Source organism: Hylobates moloch, unplaced genomic scaffold, assembly GCF_009828535.3.
Source record: "Hylobates moloch isolate HMO894 unplaced genomic scaffold, HMol_V3 SCAFFOLD_7, whole genome shotgun sequence".
Taxonomy (NCBI): Eukaryota; Metazoa; Chordata; class Mammalia; order Primates; family Hylobatidae; genus Hylobates; species Hylobates moloch.
Genome location: NW_026652282.1, coordinates 36,801,856 through 36,824,216, shown reverse-complemented (window position 1 = coordinate 36,824,216; position 22,361 = coordinate 36,801,856). Strand labels below are relative to the sequence as shown.

Here is a 22,361-nt window from a genome sequence, read left to right as displayed (position 1 = left end):
TAATGGATACTTCAAAGAACAAAGAGACTCCCACCCATGTCAAATTGTTGAAAGTATAAGCCAATTTCTAATACATGCTGTACATCAGTAAGGGCCTTTTAGATTTCCATCTATTACAAAAATCCTGTTTCACTGTATTTCAAACTAATACCATCTTCATCTTTCATTGCAAATACTTATGAGTCATTCTGTATCCAAGAGGCATCTCAAAAAATAGCACTGGATGACAAGTAAAAAATAACATTTTACAATTTTTCAGGCAAGAGCACAACTTTATTTTCACCTCTGAAAATAAACCACAATTGACAACAACAAAGGAGACTGTGCAGTTCAACTTTTTATTTTAATAAAATCAGAATATGCACAGCACATGCAGTGCTAGCATCTAAACTAATACAATAAGCAATTACTAAAGCTACAGTGACTTGAGGTTCAATCTTTACATTCAGCAAGTTTAAATCCTTACATGATTTTTGAAACCTTATTAACTGAAAATATTGCTTGCTGATAAAACTTGCTCAAATGCTATTGCTGAATGTACAAGTCACTGATTATGCCAATACAACAAAGATAACCACATGTTTGAGGATTGCAATGTGCCAGACATTCACTGAAAAAAAAAAAAAAAAAAAAAAAAAAAAAAAAAAACACACAACTAAACAAAATTCACACAACAAACATCTGAGAATCTGGACACTTCACATCAGTGTTTTGAAGTGTTTCATTAATATCTTAAGACAAGTGTATCAAAACCTTGGCATGATTTAATTTCAAGTCGCCAATTTTGCTTTTACTAACATCAGAAAGTTATGGCTACACTGCCAACGCCGGGTCTGCTTAATTTGACTTAAGAGTTTAATATGACTTAACATTAAAAGCTCACACTACCCCGAAATATATAATTTCACGCATACGGTGACATTCAACATTCAAGTGCCAGTGTTTTTGTACTGTCTTTTGGTCAAGTTTCTTTAAACTTTCAAAGAATCACTTTTAGGCTTACAAAAATAAATTATTTGTCAAAATGTTCAATAAATATTACATAAAACTAGCAGCAAAAAGTATCTAGAAATCTGTCGTGTGCAAATAGTTTTCTTCCCAACTATCATTCCCATGGTCCCAAATAAATTTTAGAATCTAGTCCCATCCCCTTCCTAGACAAGCTGCGTTCAACAATCTCCAAGAGACAAAGTAAGATTGGAAGTTTAAGGACACGCACACAAGACATATATATAAAATTCTCTGAATGTGCAATAAAAGAAGTACTTTGTAAAAAGTTATGGGCAAAATGTACAAGGGCCTAAACCTAGACTAATTGAAATAGCACCATAACAAATGACCTCAATACTGTCAAGTGCACCTACTTAATAAAAGTTTTAGAACAAGGCACAATACACTTGAAAATCTATTGCACTTTAGGAAATTTTTGCCGTCTTCCTATGCCACTGTAAAAAGATGGAGCGTTTTGATCACCGCATTCTGGCCACAAAATTAGCACAGAATTCAAAGTGGCAGAGGCATTTTAGTGGTGGACAATGCTCATCTTTGGCCAGATTTAGCATAAACAGACTATAAATACAATGGAAACCTATGCAACTAAAACTGACTAAAACTGCACTGTAGAGCAGAATTGACACCTTGTGCAGTTATGTACATATTTCCAACCTGTGTGATCTCAAAGATTTCAGTTTGTTACTCTTCTGGAGCCATTTTTACAAAGTCTATAGTAAGCCAGTTTAACATCTCAACGCAGCTTGAACAGAGTAATGTGAATCGGCATTTAAAATAAAGCCTGCTGCATTTAATTCTTCCTGTTCATACCCTCTTGACCAAAAAACATCAACACTAGCATGCGTTATTAGACCAAAAATCATCCAGGGCCCTAATGAGGGCTGGTCATTGCTGTGGTCAGCCATTCTACCATTTCAATTTCATTTATGGCAGGCATTTAAAAAGTCTAAGTAGATGAATTCTCCTAAAAACCTATTTCAAGTTATCAGACCTTTAAACTTTCCCTGTAATAGTATGCCCACATTTGGCTAGCTCATAATTAATGATCTGCCTAAACGTTGAAAGAGGAATTGCTGTATTTACTTGCATTAACTTTGAAAACAGTGCTTTGAATGTATGCATGTATTCATACATCACCTCATCATGACTGGAATGGCTTAAAGACTATCAGGTTCTAAATACCTATCCAGGATAGAGTGAGCAAATCAGAACTTTAACTTAATACAGTTTGCCACATTAGAAACTAATTCCATTAATATGCTTCAAGACATTTGTTGTTTGTTTTCCCCCAATCTGCAAGTATCAAAAAGCCCTAATGCAGGCTACCGCATAAGTTTTTCCTTATATTATTTATGGATGAATCGATGATTCCTGTTAAGTTGTATCACACCTGTGTGCCAAGGTTTGATTTTAGCCCAAGTTCAGTAAATTTATTTTGTCAAAACAATTGATATCTTGAGCATTACTGAGCCAACAGGACATCAAAATAAAAAGTTGTCTAAAGTTAAAGGCACAGTACATTAACAAACAAATGATCCTCAGTCACAAAATTATAAATGCAGTTTGGGATGGGGGTAGGCGGGAGGGGAGTTAATCCAAACTACAGCAATGAAGTCTTCAAACCACCTTCTGAACAGGGCTGCTGATTGTTCCTTTCATTTCTTCTTGTGACCTTGAGCTCCCTTAAAAAAAAAATTTCAGTGGAGAATCACAGCTGGTAATGTACTGCGAGTTCTTGAAGCTACACAAGGTATAGTCTGGCTAAGTTACATGTGGTTTCCATATTAGCTTGTTTGGCAGGGTGACCTACTGCAAAGCAGGCTCAGTTACCCCACCAGTCAACCCCCTGGGAGTTATAATTTCCTCCATATCCATCACTGTTGTAAAAGCCTCCATAGCCACCTAATGAGAGATTTAAAAAGAGAAATAAGTTAATGAAGTTATCCATCATTAAATACAATCCTTCCCTTAAGTACTTTGCCATCAAGTTTCTATAGTGCTGAACTTAAATGGTTTAATTAGGCTTTGAAAAAGATGACTAAAAGGAAAAAAAGCCCTTCCCAAAACTATGAAGTTACAGATTAACACTACCTCCACCGAATCCTCTGCTGCTACCGTGGCCACCTCCGCCACTGCGGCTGCTATTTGCGCGGCTGCTGCTGAAGCTGGAACTGCTGGCACCGCTACTTTGTCGGTAGTCTCTGGCACCAAACCCTCCACTAAATCTGCTACTATAAGAAAAAAATTATGTTGGTTCACATGAAGATGAAATTCCACTAAAGTAACCTAACTCTTACATACTTCCCAATGACCAATTTCTAATTTTTCCATTCAAACAATTCCCCATCCAGCCATATTTTCCCCAATAGAGTGTCACCCATTCTAATACAACCCCTTACCAAAGAATCTAGGAGGCCTAAGATGATTAAGCTTTTTAAATACTGTAAAGTTAACCCTGGACGTTATGCATGCAGAGGAAACACTAGGAACTGTAAGTGAACACCCATTCCCCTCATTATATACCATCTATACCTCACCTCTTAGAACGTCCACGACTGCTACCCTTGTAGTGGTGTTCATAAGCCATGTTTTCTAACCAAGACGGCACTTCTTGTTTAGCTTCAACAAGAAGATCCAACAAATCCTTAGTTATATTTATGTTCCTCTCGTTAAAGAATGAGGTTGCCAGACCTAAAAGAGTTCCCAAAAAAGTATATAAACAAAGATCTTCCATAAAGTAACTCGCTACTCTTCTTACTTTCCTACGTAGAAATATTTAAAATATTACAATGTTGATTTAAACAAGTGCTTTGAGCAAAATCTTTTTTGTCACTTTCATTGTTAAAAATGTATTTTAGATCCTAGCAAGTTCTTTCCTGCACACATCACAGCGAAAAACAATGAAACCATCAAGTAATCAAATACTTACCAAGGTTTCCTACACGTCCTGTACGACCAATACGATGTACATATTCTTCAATATCACTTGGCAAGTCAAAATTGATAACATGTTTCACATTTGAAATGTCCAGTCCTCTTGCTGCTACCTGGAAAATAACTTTTATGAGATATGGCCCACTTAAAACAAATACTTGAACATGCTCAACTTGTATAAAAGAAAGATGTTTATACATACTGCTGTAGCCACTAGAATTGGGCTTTTTCCTGAGCGGAACTGGTGAAGGGCCTCTTCTCTATCCCTCTGAGAACGGTCTCCATGGATACTGGTACATGCGTATCCTTCATGGTATAAGAAATCCTCCAGAGAATCTGCACCCTTTTTGGTCTCCACAAACACTAAGGTCAGTGAATCCTTGCCTGTCGTTGAAAAATTACAGGTTTTTGTCACTAATATGGCTTAGTTCTCTTTGCAATTATGTACGCACAATTTTAATGTGTCAATTAAAATACATATATATCTTCTTAAAAACGGGCTTTTAAACAGCATGTTTTGAATTGAGGAGGAAAAGTAATAAAGGTAATCCAAATACATTTAAGAGATGGGGGTCTCACTAAATTGCCCAGGCTGGGAGTGCACTGGCCATTCACAGGTGCAATCATGGCATACTACAGCCTCAGCCTGCCAAGTAGCTGGGACTACATGCACTGTACCACTGCACCCAGCCCAAATGGGTTATTACCAGAGCAATGAAATTATTCATCATCTTAGCTGGGTGCAGTGGTGCGTGCCTGTAGTCGCAGCTACTCTGGAGGCTGAGGCAGGAGGATTGTCTTAAGTCTAGGAGTTCTGGGCTGTAGTGTATTATACCTATCAGGTGTCCACACTAAGTTTGGCATCAACATGGCAACCTCCCAGAAGCAAGGAAGCACCAGGTTGCCTAAGGAGGTGTGAACCAGCCCAGGTCAGAAACAGAGCAGGTCAAATACTCCCATGGTGATCAGTAATGGGATCGCGCCTGTGAATAACCCCTGCACTCCAGCCTGGGCAACAAAGAGAAACCCCATGTCTAAAAAAATAAAAAATTCATAATGTTACCTGTTGCATTTAGGAGGTCAAGCAGAAATGACCGTTTGTCTGATTCTTCCACCCAAACTACTTTCTGTGTGATGTTTTCAGAGGTAGAGCCAACTCTTCCTACAGCCAAGAAGATATATTCATCTAAGAAATCACGAGCCAGCATCTGAAAGAAAAAAATTTTTTATTATTACCTGAGATAAACAAATTTCTAAATAAATAAAATTTGCAACATCACACAGTACCTGTATTTCCTTAGGAAAAGTAGCACTAAACATCATAGTGTGGCGGACACCCTTTGGAGGCATAGTATCTTGTTCAACTATTCTACGAATCTGAGGCTCAAACCCCATATCCAACATCCGATCAGCTTCATCTAACACCAAGTATCTGTCATGTCATGAAAAAAAAAACAAGCCTGAGTTGAGAATTTGAGAAGTCAAGATGGTTTTAGTATGGCTGTTAGTATAATTACAATTACAATTGTATAAGTTATTACAATTATGTATTCATTAAGGTGGTGCCTCATACTGCATAATTTTACAGACACAGCACAGGATTCTTGCCACTACCTAAGTCATTCAAGATTACACAGCCAAATTAGCCCATCCTAGTTGACTGTCCCACGAGCTGATCATTCTAAGCCTCAACTAAGATGTTACTGATTTTTCAACATTAAAATTACAATGAACAAGCTTTTTGTAAAAGTTAGATGTCTGAAATACATCACTTCTCAGCCTTAACATTTAGACAACGTTACCACCACCACAAAACTAATGGGCAGTAACTTTAATACTGCATCCCATACATTTAAAAATTAACGTACTTGGCCGGGCGCGATGGCTCACGCCTATAATCCCAGCACTTTGGGAAGCCAAGGCAGGCAGATCACCTGAGGTCGGGAGTTCGAGAACAGCCTGACCAACATGGAGAAACCCCATCTCTACTAAAAATACAAAAATCAGCCGGGTGTGGTGGCACATGCCTGTAATCCCAGCTACTTGGGAGGCTAAGGCAGGAGAATGGCTTGAACCCGGGAGGCAGAGGTTGCGGTGAGCCGAGATCGCACCATGGCACTCCAGCCTGGGCAACAAGAGCGAAACTCTGCCAAAAACAAACAAACAAAACAAAACAAACAAAAACAAAACAAAACATACTTGCAAAAATCTAATCCAATCTTTCCTCTTTCCATCATATCCACTAGACGTCCTGGAGTGGCTACTAACAAATGGCATCCACGTTCCAAGTCTCGAATCTGCTGACCAATATCGGCACCACCATAAACCACGCAAGGACGAACTCTAGATCGGTATGAAAACTATAAGCAAAAAAAAATGTTATGAACTTCAAGGTCAAAATTTTTACATGTTCATAAAACATTTAACTAGAATCAATGAAAAAGCTAATAATCACTGGAACTCATACTTACTTTTCTGGCTTCCTCGTAGATCTGTACTGCCAACTCTCTCGTTGGTGCTAATACCAAGGAGATTGGGTATTGTTTGCGGCGCCCATACCTTCCATTTTCCTAAGAAATAAGTTAATTTTTAAGTTAACTCTACCTACCCTGTTTGAAAAGTTCATCACAACATAATTCCCTTTTGTAATTTATAGATTACAGATTACACTTGAAAACTGGTTTTCATTCTACTTAAGTCTTAGCATCATTTAGAAAGCCCTCTCAATGGCCACCTACAAAGTTCTACAATAATTTCCCATTTTATAAAGAAACATCTACCTTCATGGCCCTCAAAGCCTCGCCTGGACCATCAGAATAAATCTGACTCAAGATGGGCAAGAGAAATGCTGCAGTTTTTCCAGACCCTGTTCAAAAACAAACAAACAAATCCTGCTCATTACTTTTAAACAGACATTGGTAGATGACAGTATTTTTTAACTACCCTATTACTAGTAATTAGTACTTTTAGTTTATGCTTAAGTTTCCCAAAAAGTGGCTTCTCTGCTCCACCTCTAAGAGGAGTCAGCAAACAGACTATTTTTGTAAATAAAGCCTGCTATTTTTATAAATAAAGCTCTTATGGAATACAGCCATAACCAATAATTTATGTATCATCTATGGCTTCTTTCACAGTCCAATAGCAGCGCTGAGCAGCTGCAAAACTGCATGACCCATAAAAAATAAAATATTTTATTGTCTAGTCCTTTACAGAAGAAATATAATAATGTTTTACTCTTATGAGCTGAGCTTACCTGTTTGGGCACAAGCCATCAAGTCTCTTTTCTCTTTGATAATAGGAATAGCATGCTTTTGCACTGGAGTTGGGCGAGTATAACGAGTAAGCTCAATGTTTCCCATGATAATTTCTCCCATCTCAACATCACTGAACTGTTAAGAAATTCAATGGGGTTAGAAATGCCATCTAGAGCTATTTCTGTTTTATACTAATAATGGAAACAACCAACCAACAGCTGATTTGTAACTCAGTTTATAGTTTAAGTAAAATTACATTATACTTTGAGAAAAACCAACCCCCAGGCTTACTGCACATTGGAGAAGACTCTGGGTTGTTCCTATGTTTGACCCATTTTCTATTTTAGGTAATAAATTATTCATAATGGTGACACTGAACTCAACTTCTCCTTTTCCACAAATCTATGAAGCCTCTGGTCTACATGACTTTATGAAGCCCATCTCACATTCTAATGTACCATGAAAACATTTACACCTTTCTGTGTCTTAAAAAAGTCAAGCAAAAATACTTACACTTTCAATATGTGGAGGACAGTTGTTGCCTGTTGCCTCAACTGGAATGTCATCATATTTCTCAAAATTAATCCCAGTGTTGCCTCCAGAAAAGAGTTCCCTCAAATCAAAAGATGGATAAGTTCATTTGTTACACTAGCTAAGTAAGGCTTCATCACAAGTAACATACACTTCAAAAACTTACTGTTCCAAGCGTTCACTTGGTGGGAGTGGTTTTGACCAATCATCTTCATCTGATTTGTCACACCAGCGACTGTTTCCACCACGTTCAAATTTGCCAAAGCCACTTCTGTCACCACGGCTGCCAATGCCGTCATAATCACTCCGTCCACGATCATCAAACCTGAACAGCACAAGCAATTAATCAGAATCATATCATTTAACCATTATCAGATTCTTATCCCTACTCTAGAACTGTATCTGGAGACTTAAGTTATGGCTAACTATAAGGATGTCAACAATCCAATTCTGAGTTGACAAATAAGTCTCTCTAACCAACATCATTTACATAACCTCATTTTCTAAAATCAGTAATCTTTACATTTCTATAAAATTGTACAGCCTAAAAGGCTTCACAGATGCCAAATTTAAGAATAAGGATTTTATTTGAAATCGGCACACAGCTCACAACCTTCATTTAAAGTGCTCATCCAAATATATTTAATGGTAGGGAAAAGAAGAAAATAGCACACCAAATATCAATCGTCCTAGTTATACTAGGATGTCACTTAAAGGACAATTCACTTGTGTGACAGACTTTGGATAAAAGGTAGAAAATAATCCTTACCTGAACTAAGATGTTTTTAAGAGTTTTAGACCTGTTTGCGAAAAATCAGGACACAGGACTAACCACAGCTATTAGGCACGTGGGGTCAGTTCACCACACTTATGTAATCAAAAATACAAGGTGTTTAGAAATTGTTATAGAGTCCACAAAAATCCCAACTAAATTAGGCCATTCACTAGATGAACTTACTCTTTTAAGTAGAACATATAAAACTTGAGAAATAGAATAACTCATTTCATTATGCCAATGAGCATATTCCTATTTTCATCTAATTTCTAAGTAACAGGTTCAATTTAGTAAAAGCCTCTTACGGCTAAGAAAATACAATGACCAAACAGACATAATGCTTAACATCCAAACAGGTGGTCAGGATAACGACTTATGAAACTGTTATTACACACACACGTAAGGTGATAAGACAAGAAATCACTTACCTTCCCCTTGATCCACTTCCACGATCACTGAAGAAGCTAGACTTCCCTCTTGAATCACTACGAGATCCAAAACTGCTATACGCATCCTTATCTTTGCTAGAACTCCACCCTGAACTGTCTTTATCGTAGAAACCTTCGATTAAAAAAGCACAAATACATTTTATTATTAATTAGAAATAGGAACCATATTAAGGTATTATCAATCTTTCTGAATTTGAAAGCCTCCACTGACATCTTATCTCTGTGGGCTCGAGGTTCAGTCTCAAGGTATTCCTACCACGGCGCTGTAAGAGAACCAAGATTTAAAGCTGGTTTACACCAGGAGAAAGTTTTTCTTTAATTCTCCCCACTAGAAAATACTGTCAACTGGCCGGGCATGGTGGCTCATGCCTGTAATCCCAGCACTTTGGGAGGCGGAAGCGGGCAGGTCACCTGAGGTCAGGAGTTCAAGACTAGCCTGACCAACATGGAGAAACCCCGTCTCTACTAAATATACAAAATTAGCCGGGTGTGGTGGCCCATGTCTGTAATCCCAGCTACTCAGGAGGCTGAGGCAGGAGAATCACTTGAACCCGGGAGGCGGAGGTTGCAGTAAGCCAAGATTGCGCCACTGCACTCCAGCACGGGAAGCAAGAGTGAAACACCCTTGTCTCAAAAAAAAAAAAAAAAAATTACTCTACACTAAATCAAGCAATCTGACAGTCTAAGAATGTTTTTGAATTAATACTACCTCTAAGTGGTCAACAGCTTTGCCTGTAACACATTATGATGTTGTGTGACCATAACAATTTAATTTCCATTCATTTTATAGGTGTGAATGAGTTTACTAGGAAACAGTTACCATTGTTTCCATGTTTCTTGGAGATGGTATTCATTTAGAACATTCTTAGACTGTCAGATTACTTGGTTTAATACAGTATTTTTCAGTTTCAATAGTATAAAGTACAAGAACACTAATGTCAAATCGTACTATTATTTTAGTAGTTCATCTACTACTATAAGCTTGATGACAATCAGGAATACCTGGGAAAAAGAAAAACCCTCATCACTATATATTCTCAGTATAGACAAGGTTCCTGGGTACAGCTATAAATATCTAGGTAAGGGGATGACAAACATGTAAATTAGCCCAAAGACAGGTAGAGGGTTTAACTAGCTTCAGCAACACCTTATTAAATAGACAGAAACAGCTTCTGAATTCAGTTACTTTCCTTCTGCCTTCTACCTCCTACCGTTAGGCTAGTCAGGTGACCAACAGCCTTTGCTAGCAAGAAAGAGTTAAGTTAGATTGCCAGATCTCTTCCAGCTCTAAAACCTCTATGATACTGCCATATACACGAGGGTCAATTCTAGCTAGTATACTAGGAATATTGAGAACATCTATGATGATAAAGACAAATTCAAAAATAACCTCCCCTGAAAAGAATATAATCCCAGCCAGGCATGGTGGCTCACGCCTGTAATCCCAACACTTTGGGAGGCTGAGGTGGGTGGATCACTTGAGGTCAGGAGTTCGAGACCAGCCTGGGCAACAAGGCAAAACCCCGTCTCTACTAAATATACAGAAATTAGCTGGGCGTGGTGGCGCATGCCTGTGATCCCAGCTACTTGGGAGGCTGAGGCAGGAGAATCACTTGAACCCAGGAGGTGGAGGTTGCAGTGAGCCCACGCCACTGCACTCCAGCCTCAGCAGCAGAGCGAGGCTCCGTCTCAAAAAAAAAAAAAAAAAAAAAAAATATATATATATAGAAATAATACACATTTTATATCCATGCACTGCCAGGACAGTGAAGGTAATACAGACTACATATGGAGATGGAGGAACAGCAGCAAACCACGTGCTCCCCTGTGGACTCTCCACTCTTCCTATCTGCCTTCTTTATACAGTATCTTCCCTCCTCATCTTTGGTTTTCCTGACTTACCCTTTTCCTCCAAATTTTGGATGGTCTATTTTACAGAATATAAAACACCCGAACAGCTGTCTCATAATATGAAACATATACTAGCTGTTATCTATCGCTACATTACAATTACAATGGGAAAAGACATCAGATATCGTAATATATTTTGGACAAAACCTTTCAAAAGCAGCAAGGCAAAGAGATGAAACCAGAGAATCACTTCCAACGCTGTAACTTGTTAACTTTTCTATGATAAGCCCATCCTCATTTCTGGCAACTTTGCCAACAGAAATAACCACGTTGTTATCATTATACAGCTTGGTTTACACAGTACAGCACCCACCTCTTCCTAACTAAAACCATGCTGTAAATGATTACAGATTCAGCACAAGACTAGTGAAACTGTACAAAACCATGCCCTTGGCGTCAGAACAGTTTGACATAGGAATGCCGAATTTCCCCCTGTGTAACATTAGATGAGTTCTTCCAAAATTATTAAACTCTAATATTTGAACCAAGGCTGACAGAAGCATAGAAGAACAACACAATGTTTAGACTTCCCCCAAGCGCCTAATTTTCCTTAGGCTTTACTAACTTCTAAAGGAGGCAAAAAATAGACCTACGAAGTTACTTGTGAGGACCTACCTTTAGTAGCTTCTCGGTTCCTTAAATGAGGAGGAATATAGCGCCCTTCTAAAAAAAAAATACATATTCATATATAATTAAATGCCAAAAAATCTTCCATTTAAATTTCTGTTACTAAAAAATGGTTCTGGGAAATTAAAATCTCCAGCCTTCCAATCTGATTACTTACCTGGACATTGACGGAGGAAAATTAAGAATGTAATTTTAAATGGGTTACTGCTTCATAAGGAGAACTCTGAAAGGAGTTTGGTTAAAAAAAGCTGATTTGGAACCTAATAGTTGAAATCCACAAATTGAGCACATTTAGCCACTAGTGGTCATTTAATGCGATTTTTTTAAGGCCTGCTAGATTTAAGAGAACTGTCATCAAAACTGTCAACAAAGGCATTAAGTATTACTGTAACAATTTAAGATTACTCATGTAATATATCTCACAATCTTTTGTTTCTATGCCAGTAAGTTGCAAAACATACAATAAATATACAAGGAAAAGCTGCAAAGGGGAGTTAATTTCAAGGAATTGCAGGTTTTAATTTGGGGCTTGCTGAGTTTAAGGAAAGTTGACAGTTGCTCTGTATGCGAGCAGGAGTACAGCCTAGAATACGGATAAGCAAAAAAAGCAAATAATATAAACCCAAATAAATTTGCTTTATAACTAGTAAACATGTCATTTAACTTTCTTTTTCACTTCTAGACTGAATTAAACATTTTTAAAAATCTCTATTAGGACAATCAGTTCCTAAAAGATTCTTAGCATGACAAATAAGGTGAAAGTTAAGGCAAACACGAAGTAATTTTGTGCCCAGTGAAGCTGTTCTTGCCTAAAAATGAGGACACATCATAGCCCATACTCACTTTTGTTTTAATAAGTAGGAAGAGATCTGAGCTAAAAATAAGGGTCTATTGCCCTTATAATAAACCACCAAGATCCCCTACCTTAACACTAACTTCTAACAAGTCTCTAAATAACCCTCCTTAAAGAAAAAAGCAACTTTTCTAATGCCTTTTTAAAAGAAATGACACATTTGAAAACCTAACCTAACCACCAATCCAAAATTCAGTAGTCTTCTGTTCTTCAGGAGAAAGGAGTAGCTATAACCAATGAAATGTACATTCCCTTAATTCAATTTAATAAATATAGTCAGTTAACAGGGACACATTCCCATCACCTCTAAACTGGGCTCAGGATTTATAATGGACAAAAACTAGAGATAATTTGATGTAATAAGGTTCTTTCCAATGATTAGCTGCTTTTACTCAAGAGAACCAGCTAGTCATTGATGTTTTATTATCAGAAAGGCACAGCTACTCGGGAGGCTGAGGCAGGAGAATCGCTTGAACCCAGAGGCAGAGACTGCGGTGAGCCGAGATCACACCATTGCACTCCAACCTGGGCAACAAGAGCAAAGCTCCATCTCAAAAAAAAAAAAAAAAAAAAAAAAGGCAACGATGCTTTAGATTGATCACTAAGTATTACACTATTCTGTAACACAAAGACTACATAATTCTTTAAGCAGTAAAAATTGAAAGACAAATTTCTTAAATTTTAAATAAGCCCAATGAAATCTTAACATATTAAGCTCTAATACTCAATAAATCCATAAGATGTTTTACTTACTGCTGGCTGTACTTCCTCCACTCTGATTATCTGAAGAGTTCAGGTCTAGGCCAGCAAACTAGAAGAGAGTGAGATGGTTAGCATCCCATGTGCTCAAATACTACATTAAAGAAAACTAGTCCTGCCCTCTAGCATTTGCTAGTACTGCATTCAAGTAGTTGCCCAGTCCACCTCACAGGGCTGATACCCAACTCTTAATGAGAATGTGACTAAGAATGCTTTCAAGTCTGCAATGCTCTAAACAAATGCAATATTACTATTGTATATGCTACAGAAGGCGGCACACCAAGATGCTTGTGCTATTCAGTAGAAACTGTCCAAATTTAATTCATTCATTCAAAGTAAATTCTCACTAACATGTTCCATAGCACAGGCTCCCTAATCACCAAACTAAAGCTTACACTGAATCTCAAAATTATTCTTCAATGTCAAATAGATAAGGGATTCGTTTTAGTGCCGGTTATAAATGTTTCCAATGCCAACTTTCTGTAATACTTGATATTTTAAACCTAAAATGCACACCTGAAAAATGTCAGGACAAATTTTGAATTGGCCGTTCTTTAGATACTTCATCCCTAAATACTGCCCAAGTATTTTTACTCGGGTAGTACTCTTAAGAACAACCAAAAAATAGCAATATACCTACCACTTACAGAATACTATGTTAAGCACAACTCTGAAGTAGTTTGACTTTTTTTTTTTTTTTTTTGAGACAGTCTCCCTCTGTCATCCAGGCTGGAATTCAGTGGTGTGATCTCGGCTCACTGAAACCTCCGCCTCCCCGAGTAGCTGGGATTACAGGGATGCGCCACCACACTAGGCTACTTTTTGTACTTTTAGTAAAGACGGGGTTTCGCCATGTTGCCCAGGCTGGTCTCCTGACCTCAGGGCAGGTGAACCACCCGCCTTGGCCTCCCAAAGCACTGGGATTACAAGCATGAGCCCGGCCTGAAGTAGTTACCTGTTTATTACCCCACTTTAACATAAGTTCAAAGATGACTTTGAGTAAATGGCACAACTGGCGTTCAATGCTCTTAAAGAGTAGGACATCTTAGTGCCTTTCATCTCTATTTCTACCTATCCTCTTACACTGGTACCTCAAAAGCCTCTTCATTCTAGAAAAGGGTTATGTACTTACTACCTTCAAAACGTTTTACAACCAAGAACTACTCACAAGTAGTTGGGGGAAAAAACTGTAGAGGCAAAGTGTTTCATTTTTCTCAAAAAAGCCACAACAGACCAAGTCACACAGTACCGTTGCCAACCTGTTTGCAAAAGATGCACTACATACCATGTTTATAAATCTTGTTTAAAGCTCAGTATGATACTGCCAAACTGCATGCATCATCAATGGAGTCACTGAAAACTGGAAGCAGATGCTATACTTTAAAACAATGAGTGTAAGACTTCAGGCACCTAATTTCCAGAATTTCTATGAGCAAAAACACCACCGCGCTTTCTCTTGCTACTGTTAATACTTTAAAGCACGGTAGGAACACAAACTTTCCTTTTGCACTTGTTATAGTACAATTTTGCTTTTTAAATAAGGTTCACTGGTGCCTAGAATCCTTAAAAGGACACTATACCTAAATGGAAAATGGTAAAACTGGAAATACTCTGTGCTGCTGGTAGATTGTTAAAATGCCTGTGTTCAATTCAACATATGAAGTGTCAGCAATTAGTGGATTTAATATAATTGGTTCATTAACAGGTAGAAAATGCTTCCAAAGGAACAGATCAATTCCTAAAAAATATTACATATGACTACATTAAAATATGTATTCAATTAATTTGTGCCACTAAACTTCGTCTCAGGATTATTCCGAAGTTTGTGAAATCAACGCTCCCCTAATCACCGTAGACAGCAGTTTATTTAAAGGTTCCGCATAACCCACACAAGAGCTTATCTGAAGCCTGGTGCCACTGCTGCGGTGGGATGCAGACTTCCTGCCACCAAAGCCCATAACCTTCTCCTCTCGGATCACACATCTTTCTCTCCTCTGCCCCTAAACCCTTAAACCCTTAGAAGAGGGGATTCTGGCTAAGAGAAAAGACCCGGGGGCCTCGGACCCATTGCAAGATTCTACTCCACAGGCAGCAACAAGTCAACAACAAAACTGTTTACTTCCCCCCTCAGCCGGGTGTTTTTCCAATGGCGGATTCCTGGATCACAGTCACTAACATGGAAACACTCCCACAACCCGCGATGACCCCTCCACCCCAGAAAAACAACGCAGGACTCCCGGTTAACACACCACACAGGGACAATCTGGGGCAAGCAAGGAGGAGAAAGGGCCTCGCTGGCTCCCTAACCTCCCCGCCGCGTCCAACCTCTATCTCCAGAGCCCTGCGCGCAGCGGCCCATTCCTGCCTCCCCTCCCCGCCCCCACCCCTCCCCCACTCCTCCCCAATCTTCTGCGTCACAAAACTTTCCACTCCGGAAACGCAGCCTCCCCGGCTGCGGCGCAGGGCCCCCGGACCCTGCGGAACCTGGGCTGAAGCGAAAGAGCCTGCGGAAGAAACCCGGGAAAAACAAGAAACCCATTCCATCCTCCTTTCCAGGCCTTCGCCCGCCCGAGACCCGCCGTCTCCCGGGAGTGAGCCACAGCGCCGCCCAGCACCACACAAAAGAGACCGCCGCCATTACCCCGAGCAAAGGCCACCCCCCCTCCCCGCCGCCCCCTCCCACATTCCTGGGCCGCGTTCTACCCCTTGCTCGCAGGCACGCAAACACCGGATGCCGCCGGGTCCTCCGGACGGGAATCCAGGCTGCGCCAGCCGTGAAGGCCGCAGCCCTCCAGGCCAAAAAGGCCTCCAGTCGTGTCCCGCCGCGCTACGCACTCCCGCAACCCCCCCCCGGGTCACTAATCAGTCGGGATTCGCGCATGCGCGTCCCCGCGAGAGCGCGCGCACTCCCTCCCCCTCCGCCCGCCTGCGCACGCACACACAAAAGCCGCCATTGTGCTCGTCCCAGGGACAATACAGCGGGCCGAGACCAGGCCCGGGCGACAGCCCCAACCAACACTCCTGTCCCTCCATAGCCCCGGGGAACTCACACCCGCCAGCCCGGGGCACCCAGGAAATGAAAAGTAAGGGTGCCAGTTAGCGCTGCGCCATTAGCCAGGTTAGGTCAGGGGAGGGATTCACGCAGCAGCCAGCCCGGTGGGGTCCTTGCGGCTCACCTGCTGGTCCAGCCCGAGCGCATTTTCCACCGCCACATGACTCATCCCTGAAGAGTACCGAGAACTCGGAGTCTTCTGCTGCTAAGCGAGTGTGTTTGTTCCACCGCGAAGGCCCTCTCACGGGAGAACTGCGGCTCTGGAGCGCACCGCGCGGCCACGGATCTAATATACCCGCTCGAAAGCCGGCTACGTCAGCACGTACAACGTGTGCCCTCCCTCTCACACCGCAATTCCCTGTCGCGGCGACTTCTGCCCGGCTACTGCGCGCTCCCTCAGGTCTAACCTCACGGGATTTCCTACTTAGTCCCGTCGCCCCTAGCAGTCCTGCCTTGGAGGTTAGGGCGCGAAATGCTGTCCCAGTTCTCTCGAGCTACATTTCCCGTGCTCTCCGCTAAAACCCTAGTCTCAGCCTCGGAGTTCTCGAGATCTCGCGAGAACTTGTGTCTCCCGCTTTCCACCAGCTAAGAGGCCTGAAAATGTTAACCTAGGCCTCTTCGCTCCCCTTTCCAACCTTATGCATTTGCTCCCCTTTCCAATTCTATGCACTCAGCTTTCGTTTTTCGTTTTTTTTGTTTGTTTTTTTTTCCTAACACTGGCCTTCACTCTTCTTCCCCTCTCAGTTCCCGGGCTTGGAGATGTGGTGGGATTTCTCCGGTCTAATCTGCCCTCGCTCTTCCGCGTGTAGCCTCCCCGAAGTCGGAGCTAGGCAGAGTCCCGAAACCGAGAGGGCGGCAGGCCACGTGACCGTAGGTGTCGCGTGCGGTGGCCATTTTGTGAAGCAGGAAACGGTGGCTTGAATATAGAGTGCTCGGGACGGGGGAGGGGAAGAGGAGGAGAGAACAGAGGGAAAGGGAGGAGGGGGAAGGAAAAGAGGGGAGCGGAGGAAGGGGAAAGGAGGAGGGAGGAGGGTAGGATGGTGACCGGGGCGGGAGTCGGGGGGACATGGAGGGGAGCCGGCGGCGCGCGCAGGTGGCCGGACACCTTCCTGCGCTGTTGCCTAGGCAGCGGGGGCGCCGCCTAGAAACACACAATGGCCCCTCCCGGCCAACCCCCCGACGTGTGCGCGCGCGCCCCCGCCCCCCGCGGTGAGGGAACAATGAGACAGTCACGCGCTGATCCGGAACCGCCGCTGGCGCGCCCTCCCGGGACCGCCGCTGGCGCGCCCTCCTGGGACCCCGGCTCTCCGCAGGAATGCGGGCTACATTTGCCCCTAGTTTCCTCCCGCGGGGCGCCCAGCGGCTTAGGGCCGGTGACCACCGGCGTTGCGGGGACCCCGCGGGTGGCGAACGGCTCTTCTAGGGCCCAAGGGTGTCGGGAATGTTTGTAGCCGGTGCAACCTGGGCCTGCCGGAGGGGCTGCAGCGGGGTTACCGGCCTAGGCTCGGGGTGACCCTCAGGCCGCTGCGGTGGATGAGGAACGGGAGGAACCGGGTTTCTGCCGTCGGAGGAACCTCTTCCCGTGGCCCCCTCCTAGGCAGCCCACCCCAAGTCCTGCTTTCGGTGCCGCTGGCCCTTAAATAGAAGAATGTGTTTACTAGTGGATTCCAGGCTTTGAGCCGGCGCCCGCACATCCGTAGTTTCTTATAACCGCTTTCCCCTCTCTCTCCTGACCCTCAGCCCTACGGAATTAAATAAAACGCAGTGGTTTCCACCACCCCCCAAAAGGTCTTCTGCTGCCCGAATTCAAATGGTTCGTGCTCATCACATAATTTACCATACACATAACTTCTCTCCCTTCTCAATTTTTAAAATCGAGACGGAAATTCGAACGAGATAGGGAGAGAATATCACACTGTCGGGGGCAAGTTGTTTAACGGCTTTGGGTCTCAATTTGCTCATCTGTAAAAGGAGTCTGCTACATTCCATAACCTTGTGAAAGACCCAACTCCTTTTCATAGCTAGTATTTTCTAACGCCCCCTTTACCTATACTGAAATAACAAAACCTAAATTGTTTATGTAAACCTACAAACACAATTTCAAAAAACATGATCTGTCAACAAACGAAAGCAAAATGATTATAACAAAACAATGTATTATAATATGTAAATGCCGCCGCACAGCTACACTAACTGGTGGGAAGATACTTGCCCAGTAGAGCCACAAATGCAAACTGGAAAGGTGTGTTGATTTCACAACTCAAGTTCCATGAGCAGCATTGCTACTAAGAACCTCATTTTCCAAAATGATGAACTATTAATAATGTTTAAATAAAATAGTACAATCTTCCTTCAATTGAAACAGTAGTTGCATTTGTGGAAAATTCAGGATATATGGAAACTGGGCAAAGACTTTGTGTTCATATGTAAAACAGTGTTAGTTCTAGGCTTAGATGATGATGAACTAGTTTTTCACCGACATCAGTGTCCAGTGGTTCAATTATTCGCTCTATGGGACTGACCAGCATCATAGAACATCCTAGCGTGCCTGGCTCCTGCCCACTAAATGCCAGTAGCCCTCGCCAGTCATTGTTACAACCAGAAATGCACAGATTTCTACAATGCCCCTTGGAGAGCCACTAGGTTTAATGATATTAGGGTCCCTTCCTGCCCCGAGATTCGTGGATTCTCATGGAGTTTTGGTGAAGGACCTCGGTTTTGTTTCAGTTTCGTTTTCCTATGAACCAGGGTAAACATGAGTCAGGTTCAAAAACTGTGAGTTCCGACAGCTCTTCAAACTGCATATAGCAACAATGGGATGCACTGACTACCCTGGTTCTGGGCTTTGTTTTACTTTTGAGTAGAGCCGAGTACCGGGTACCGCCATGGGAGTACCTAAAAGAATTAAAATATACAGCAGTTCCCTATTTTCAATTAACCCCTGCTCATAGGCATACTCGGTTCAAACCACCAGGGTTTTTTGTTAATCAATATGTTATAATTGGAATATCCAATTGGAGAGGAAGCGGGAAAACATACAAAGCTTTGTCTTCAAAGACATTCACTCCGAAAAAGAATGATGTGCACACTTGAGGCGGCTAAATAAATGAGCCAACTTTCACAGCACTCCGAATGACTTTTCCATTAAGGAACATTTGCATATTTTCTCCACATGGCAGTTATTTGCAAATTTTATTTGAAGTGACCTAAAAAGGGTTAGAAATGGCTGAAACCAGGCTGGCCGCGGTGGCTCACGCCTGTAATCCCAGCACTTTGGGAGGCCGAGGCGGGCGGATCACAAGGTCAGGAGATTGAGACCATCCTGGATAACACCGTGACACCCCGTCTCTAGAAAAAAAATACAAAAATTAGCCTGGGCGACAGAGCAAGACTCCGCCTCAAAAAAAAAAGAAAAAAGAAATGGCTGAAACCAGGGAATTTTTTTTTTTTTTTGCACCCTCCCTTTCTTAATGTTTCCAGGCATTTTAAGTGCTCATATTGAAGCAAATGTACTTCCTGCAACACCACCCCCTCCCCCCACTTCCACCCCCATTCCTGGAGGTAGCGCAGTGAACCAGAGCCTGGGAATTGCAGTTCCTCTAACTAGCAGTTCAGCTCCCTGCTTACAGGCACCAGGCAACTCCCTTGACAGTGCCCTGGCTTCCTTATCCATAAAGTTGGAATAAAAGTAGTCTCTGCCTCCAAGAGTGTTTGGGATTCAAGGGCTTGTGCATGAATTGAAAATGCTTTGCGAGGCAGGGCGTGGTGGATAATGCCTGTAATCCCAGCACTTTGGGAGGCCTAGGCACGCGGGATCACTTGAGTCCGGGAGTTACGGCTTGGTGGCGCGCGCCTGTAATCCCAGCTACTCCAGAGCCTGGGGTGGGAGAATCGTTTGAGCCCAGGAGATGGAGTTTGCAGTGAGCTGAGATTGCGCCACGGCACTCCAGCCTGGGCGACAGTGAAACCCGTCTCAAAAAAAAAAAGAGGGGGAGGAGAGGTAGTGTTTAAAAAAAAATTTTTTTTTTTTAAGTGCTTTGCAGGGAGTAAGAGCTTAGTACCAAGTGGCTCTGGATCCACATACACGTGTCTAGCTCCCCATCCTCTCAACTCCCTTCGTAGAGTAGGTTGCTCTGGGCACTGGGCTCCCACAGTCCCCACTGTTCAAATCTCCATTGTAATTCCGTGTGGTACTGCAGCTGTGTGTGAGCCCACAGAGGACAGGAAATTTGTCACACCTCTCTATGCAGAATGGAGACAGATAGACTGAAATCACATTATCGCGATGCACATAAATAATGTGCCCAAGTAACCTAAAACCTGGGGCAAAGATAATTAGACTATTCCGAAGCTAGAAGAAAAGGAGTTGTAAAAGGGATTCCAAGAGATAGGTACCTTAAAGCCTTTAGTGAATTTCATGATTGCCAGTCATTTTTCTGCAAGGTCCAGGGGAAGGGCCTCCTGGGTCCAGCTGATCCATACTTTTCTTTAGGGTGGATTTAGAATAAAGTTCAAAGACATGGAACTTCCCTATAATAAGGAGGATAATTATAGGTGTGGAGGTAAATGCAGTTCCATACTTACTCTCTCTGTTTTTTTTTTTTTTTTTTTTTTTTTTTTTTTTTTTTTTTTTTTTTTGAGACGGAGTCTCGCTCTATCACCCAGGGGCTGGAGTGCCACGGCACGATCTCGGCTCACCACAATCTCCGCCTCCTGGGTTCAAGCGATTCTCCTGCCCCAGCCTCCCAAGTAGCTGGGATTACAGGCATTCGCCACCACGCCCGGCTAATTTTGTATTTCTAGTAGAGACGGGGTTTCTCCATGTTGGTCAGGCTGGTCTTGAACTCCCAATCTCAGGTGATCTGCCCACCTCGGCCTCCCAAAGTGCTGGGATTACAGGTGTGAGCCACCATGCCTGGCCTTAGGCAATTATTATACTCCCAAACAGCAGATCCGGCCTGGAATCTGCTTTCCTTCCACAAAGAAGACAAGATCAAAAACAAAATTGTATCAAAGGGCATCTTTTCTACCACTAAAATTGCTAAAAATATTTTCAAACAGCAAAGCTCAGTGCATTTCTGCCTTTGTTCATGCAAAATGACCGAAGACTGAAGTCTTGGAAGTATAGTGAAGGGGGTTGGGTCATATGCCCTCAGGAGGCCAAGCTGCCTCTTAGGTAGTAGGGGCATTTTTAGCAATCACTCTCTCAGGCGATGCAGAACTTAAAGCCTAGCCATACCTCACAGATAGGGCTGTGGGCTGCATAGCAGTCCTGTGTTGGAATTATATACTCTGTACTTCAAACCAATTTACTCTCCTCTACACCTTCCTACTTACAGATTATTGCTGTTATTGTCCTACAGACCTTCCTTGATGTCTATTAGATTTAATCATTTTTAAAGCTTTTAAAACTTTTTCAAGGTTTTAACTTTGAATTATTTAAAGACTTTTTTTTTTTTTTTTTTTTTAAAGAGACAGGGTCTCGATCTGCTGTCCAGGCTGGACTGTAGTGCACTTACAGCTCTCTGCAAACTCAAACTCATGAGCTAAAGTGGTCCTCCAGCCTCAGCCTCCTAAAGTGCTGGGATTACAGGCATGGGCCACCACACTCAGCCCTTTAAAGATATCTTGCTATAACTGTGCAACCCAGTGTCCTCTCAAGAAATACAAACTGAGCACAGTGGCTCATGCCTATAGTCCTAGCTACTTGGGAGGCTGAGGCTGGAGGATCTCTTTAGCTCAGGAGTTTGAGGCTGCAGAGAGCTATAAGTGCACTACAGTCCAGTCTGGACAGCAGATCGAGACCCCATCTCTTAAATAAAGAAAAATTTAAAAAAAAAAAGAAAAAAAAACTGGGCCAGGCTTGGTGGCTCACGCCTGTAATCTCAGCTTTGGGAGGCCAAGGTGGGAGGATCCATTGAATCTAGAAGTTTGAGACCAGCTTGGGCAACATAGCAAGCTCCCATCTCTACAAAAAAATAAAAAATTAGCCAGGTGTAGTGGCATGCACCTGTAGTCCCAGCTACTCAGGAGGCTAAGGCACAGGGTGAGACCCTGTCTCAAAAAAAACAAAAACAAAAAAAAAAACCCAGGCGCAGTGGCTCATGCCTGTAATCCTAACACTTTGGGAGGCTGAGGCTGGCAGATCACCTGAGGTCAGGAGTTCAAGACCAGCCTGGCCAACATGGCAAAACCCCGTCTGTAC

The 22,361-nt window shown here is 42.3% G+C and overlaps 1 protein-coding gene across 2 annotated transcripts; it reads right to left on the bottom strand.

The window, feature by feature from the left end:
- Window positions 1-317: 317 nt before the first annotated feature.
- DDX3X (DEAD-box helicase 3 X-linked) lies at window positions 318-17,264 on the bottom strand. Of its 2 annotated transcripts, none has more exons than XM_032756749.2 (17): window positions 16,281-17,264; window positions 13,099-13,156; window positions 11,481-11,528; window positions 8,934-9,066; window positions 7,897-8,055; window positions 7,713-7,812; window positions 7,199-7,334; window positions 6,726-6,811; window positions 6,417-6,515; window positions 6,145-6,305; window positions 5,233-5,377; window positions 5,009-5,153; window positions 4,148-4,329; window positions 3,941-4,058; window positions 3,549-3,702; window positions 3,103-3,242; window positions 318-2,913 (listed from the first exon to the last, which is right to left on the bottom strand). In XM_032756749.2, the coding sequence occupies exons 1-17, from the start codon at window positions 16,323-16,325 to the stop codon at window positions 2,834-2,836; spliced, it is 1,989 nt and encodes a 662-aa protein (XP_032612640.1). In that variant the 5' UTR covers window positions 16,326-17,264; the 3' UTR covers window positions 318-2,833. The 2 variants fall into 2 exon arrangements, with proteins under 2 accessions (XP_032612640.1, XP_032612641.1); XM_032756750.2 differs by having other exon boundaries at window positions 3,103-3,239; window positions 16,281-17,255.
- Window positions 17,265-22,361: the final 5,097 nt, after the last annotated feature.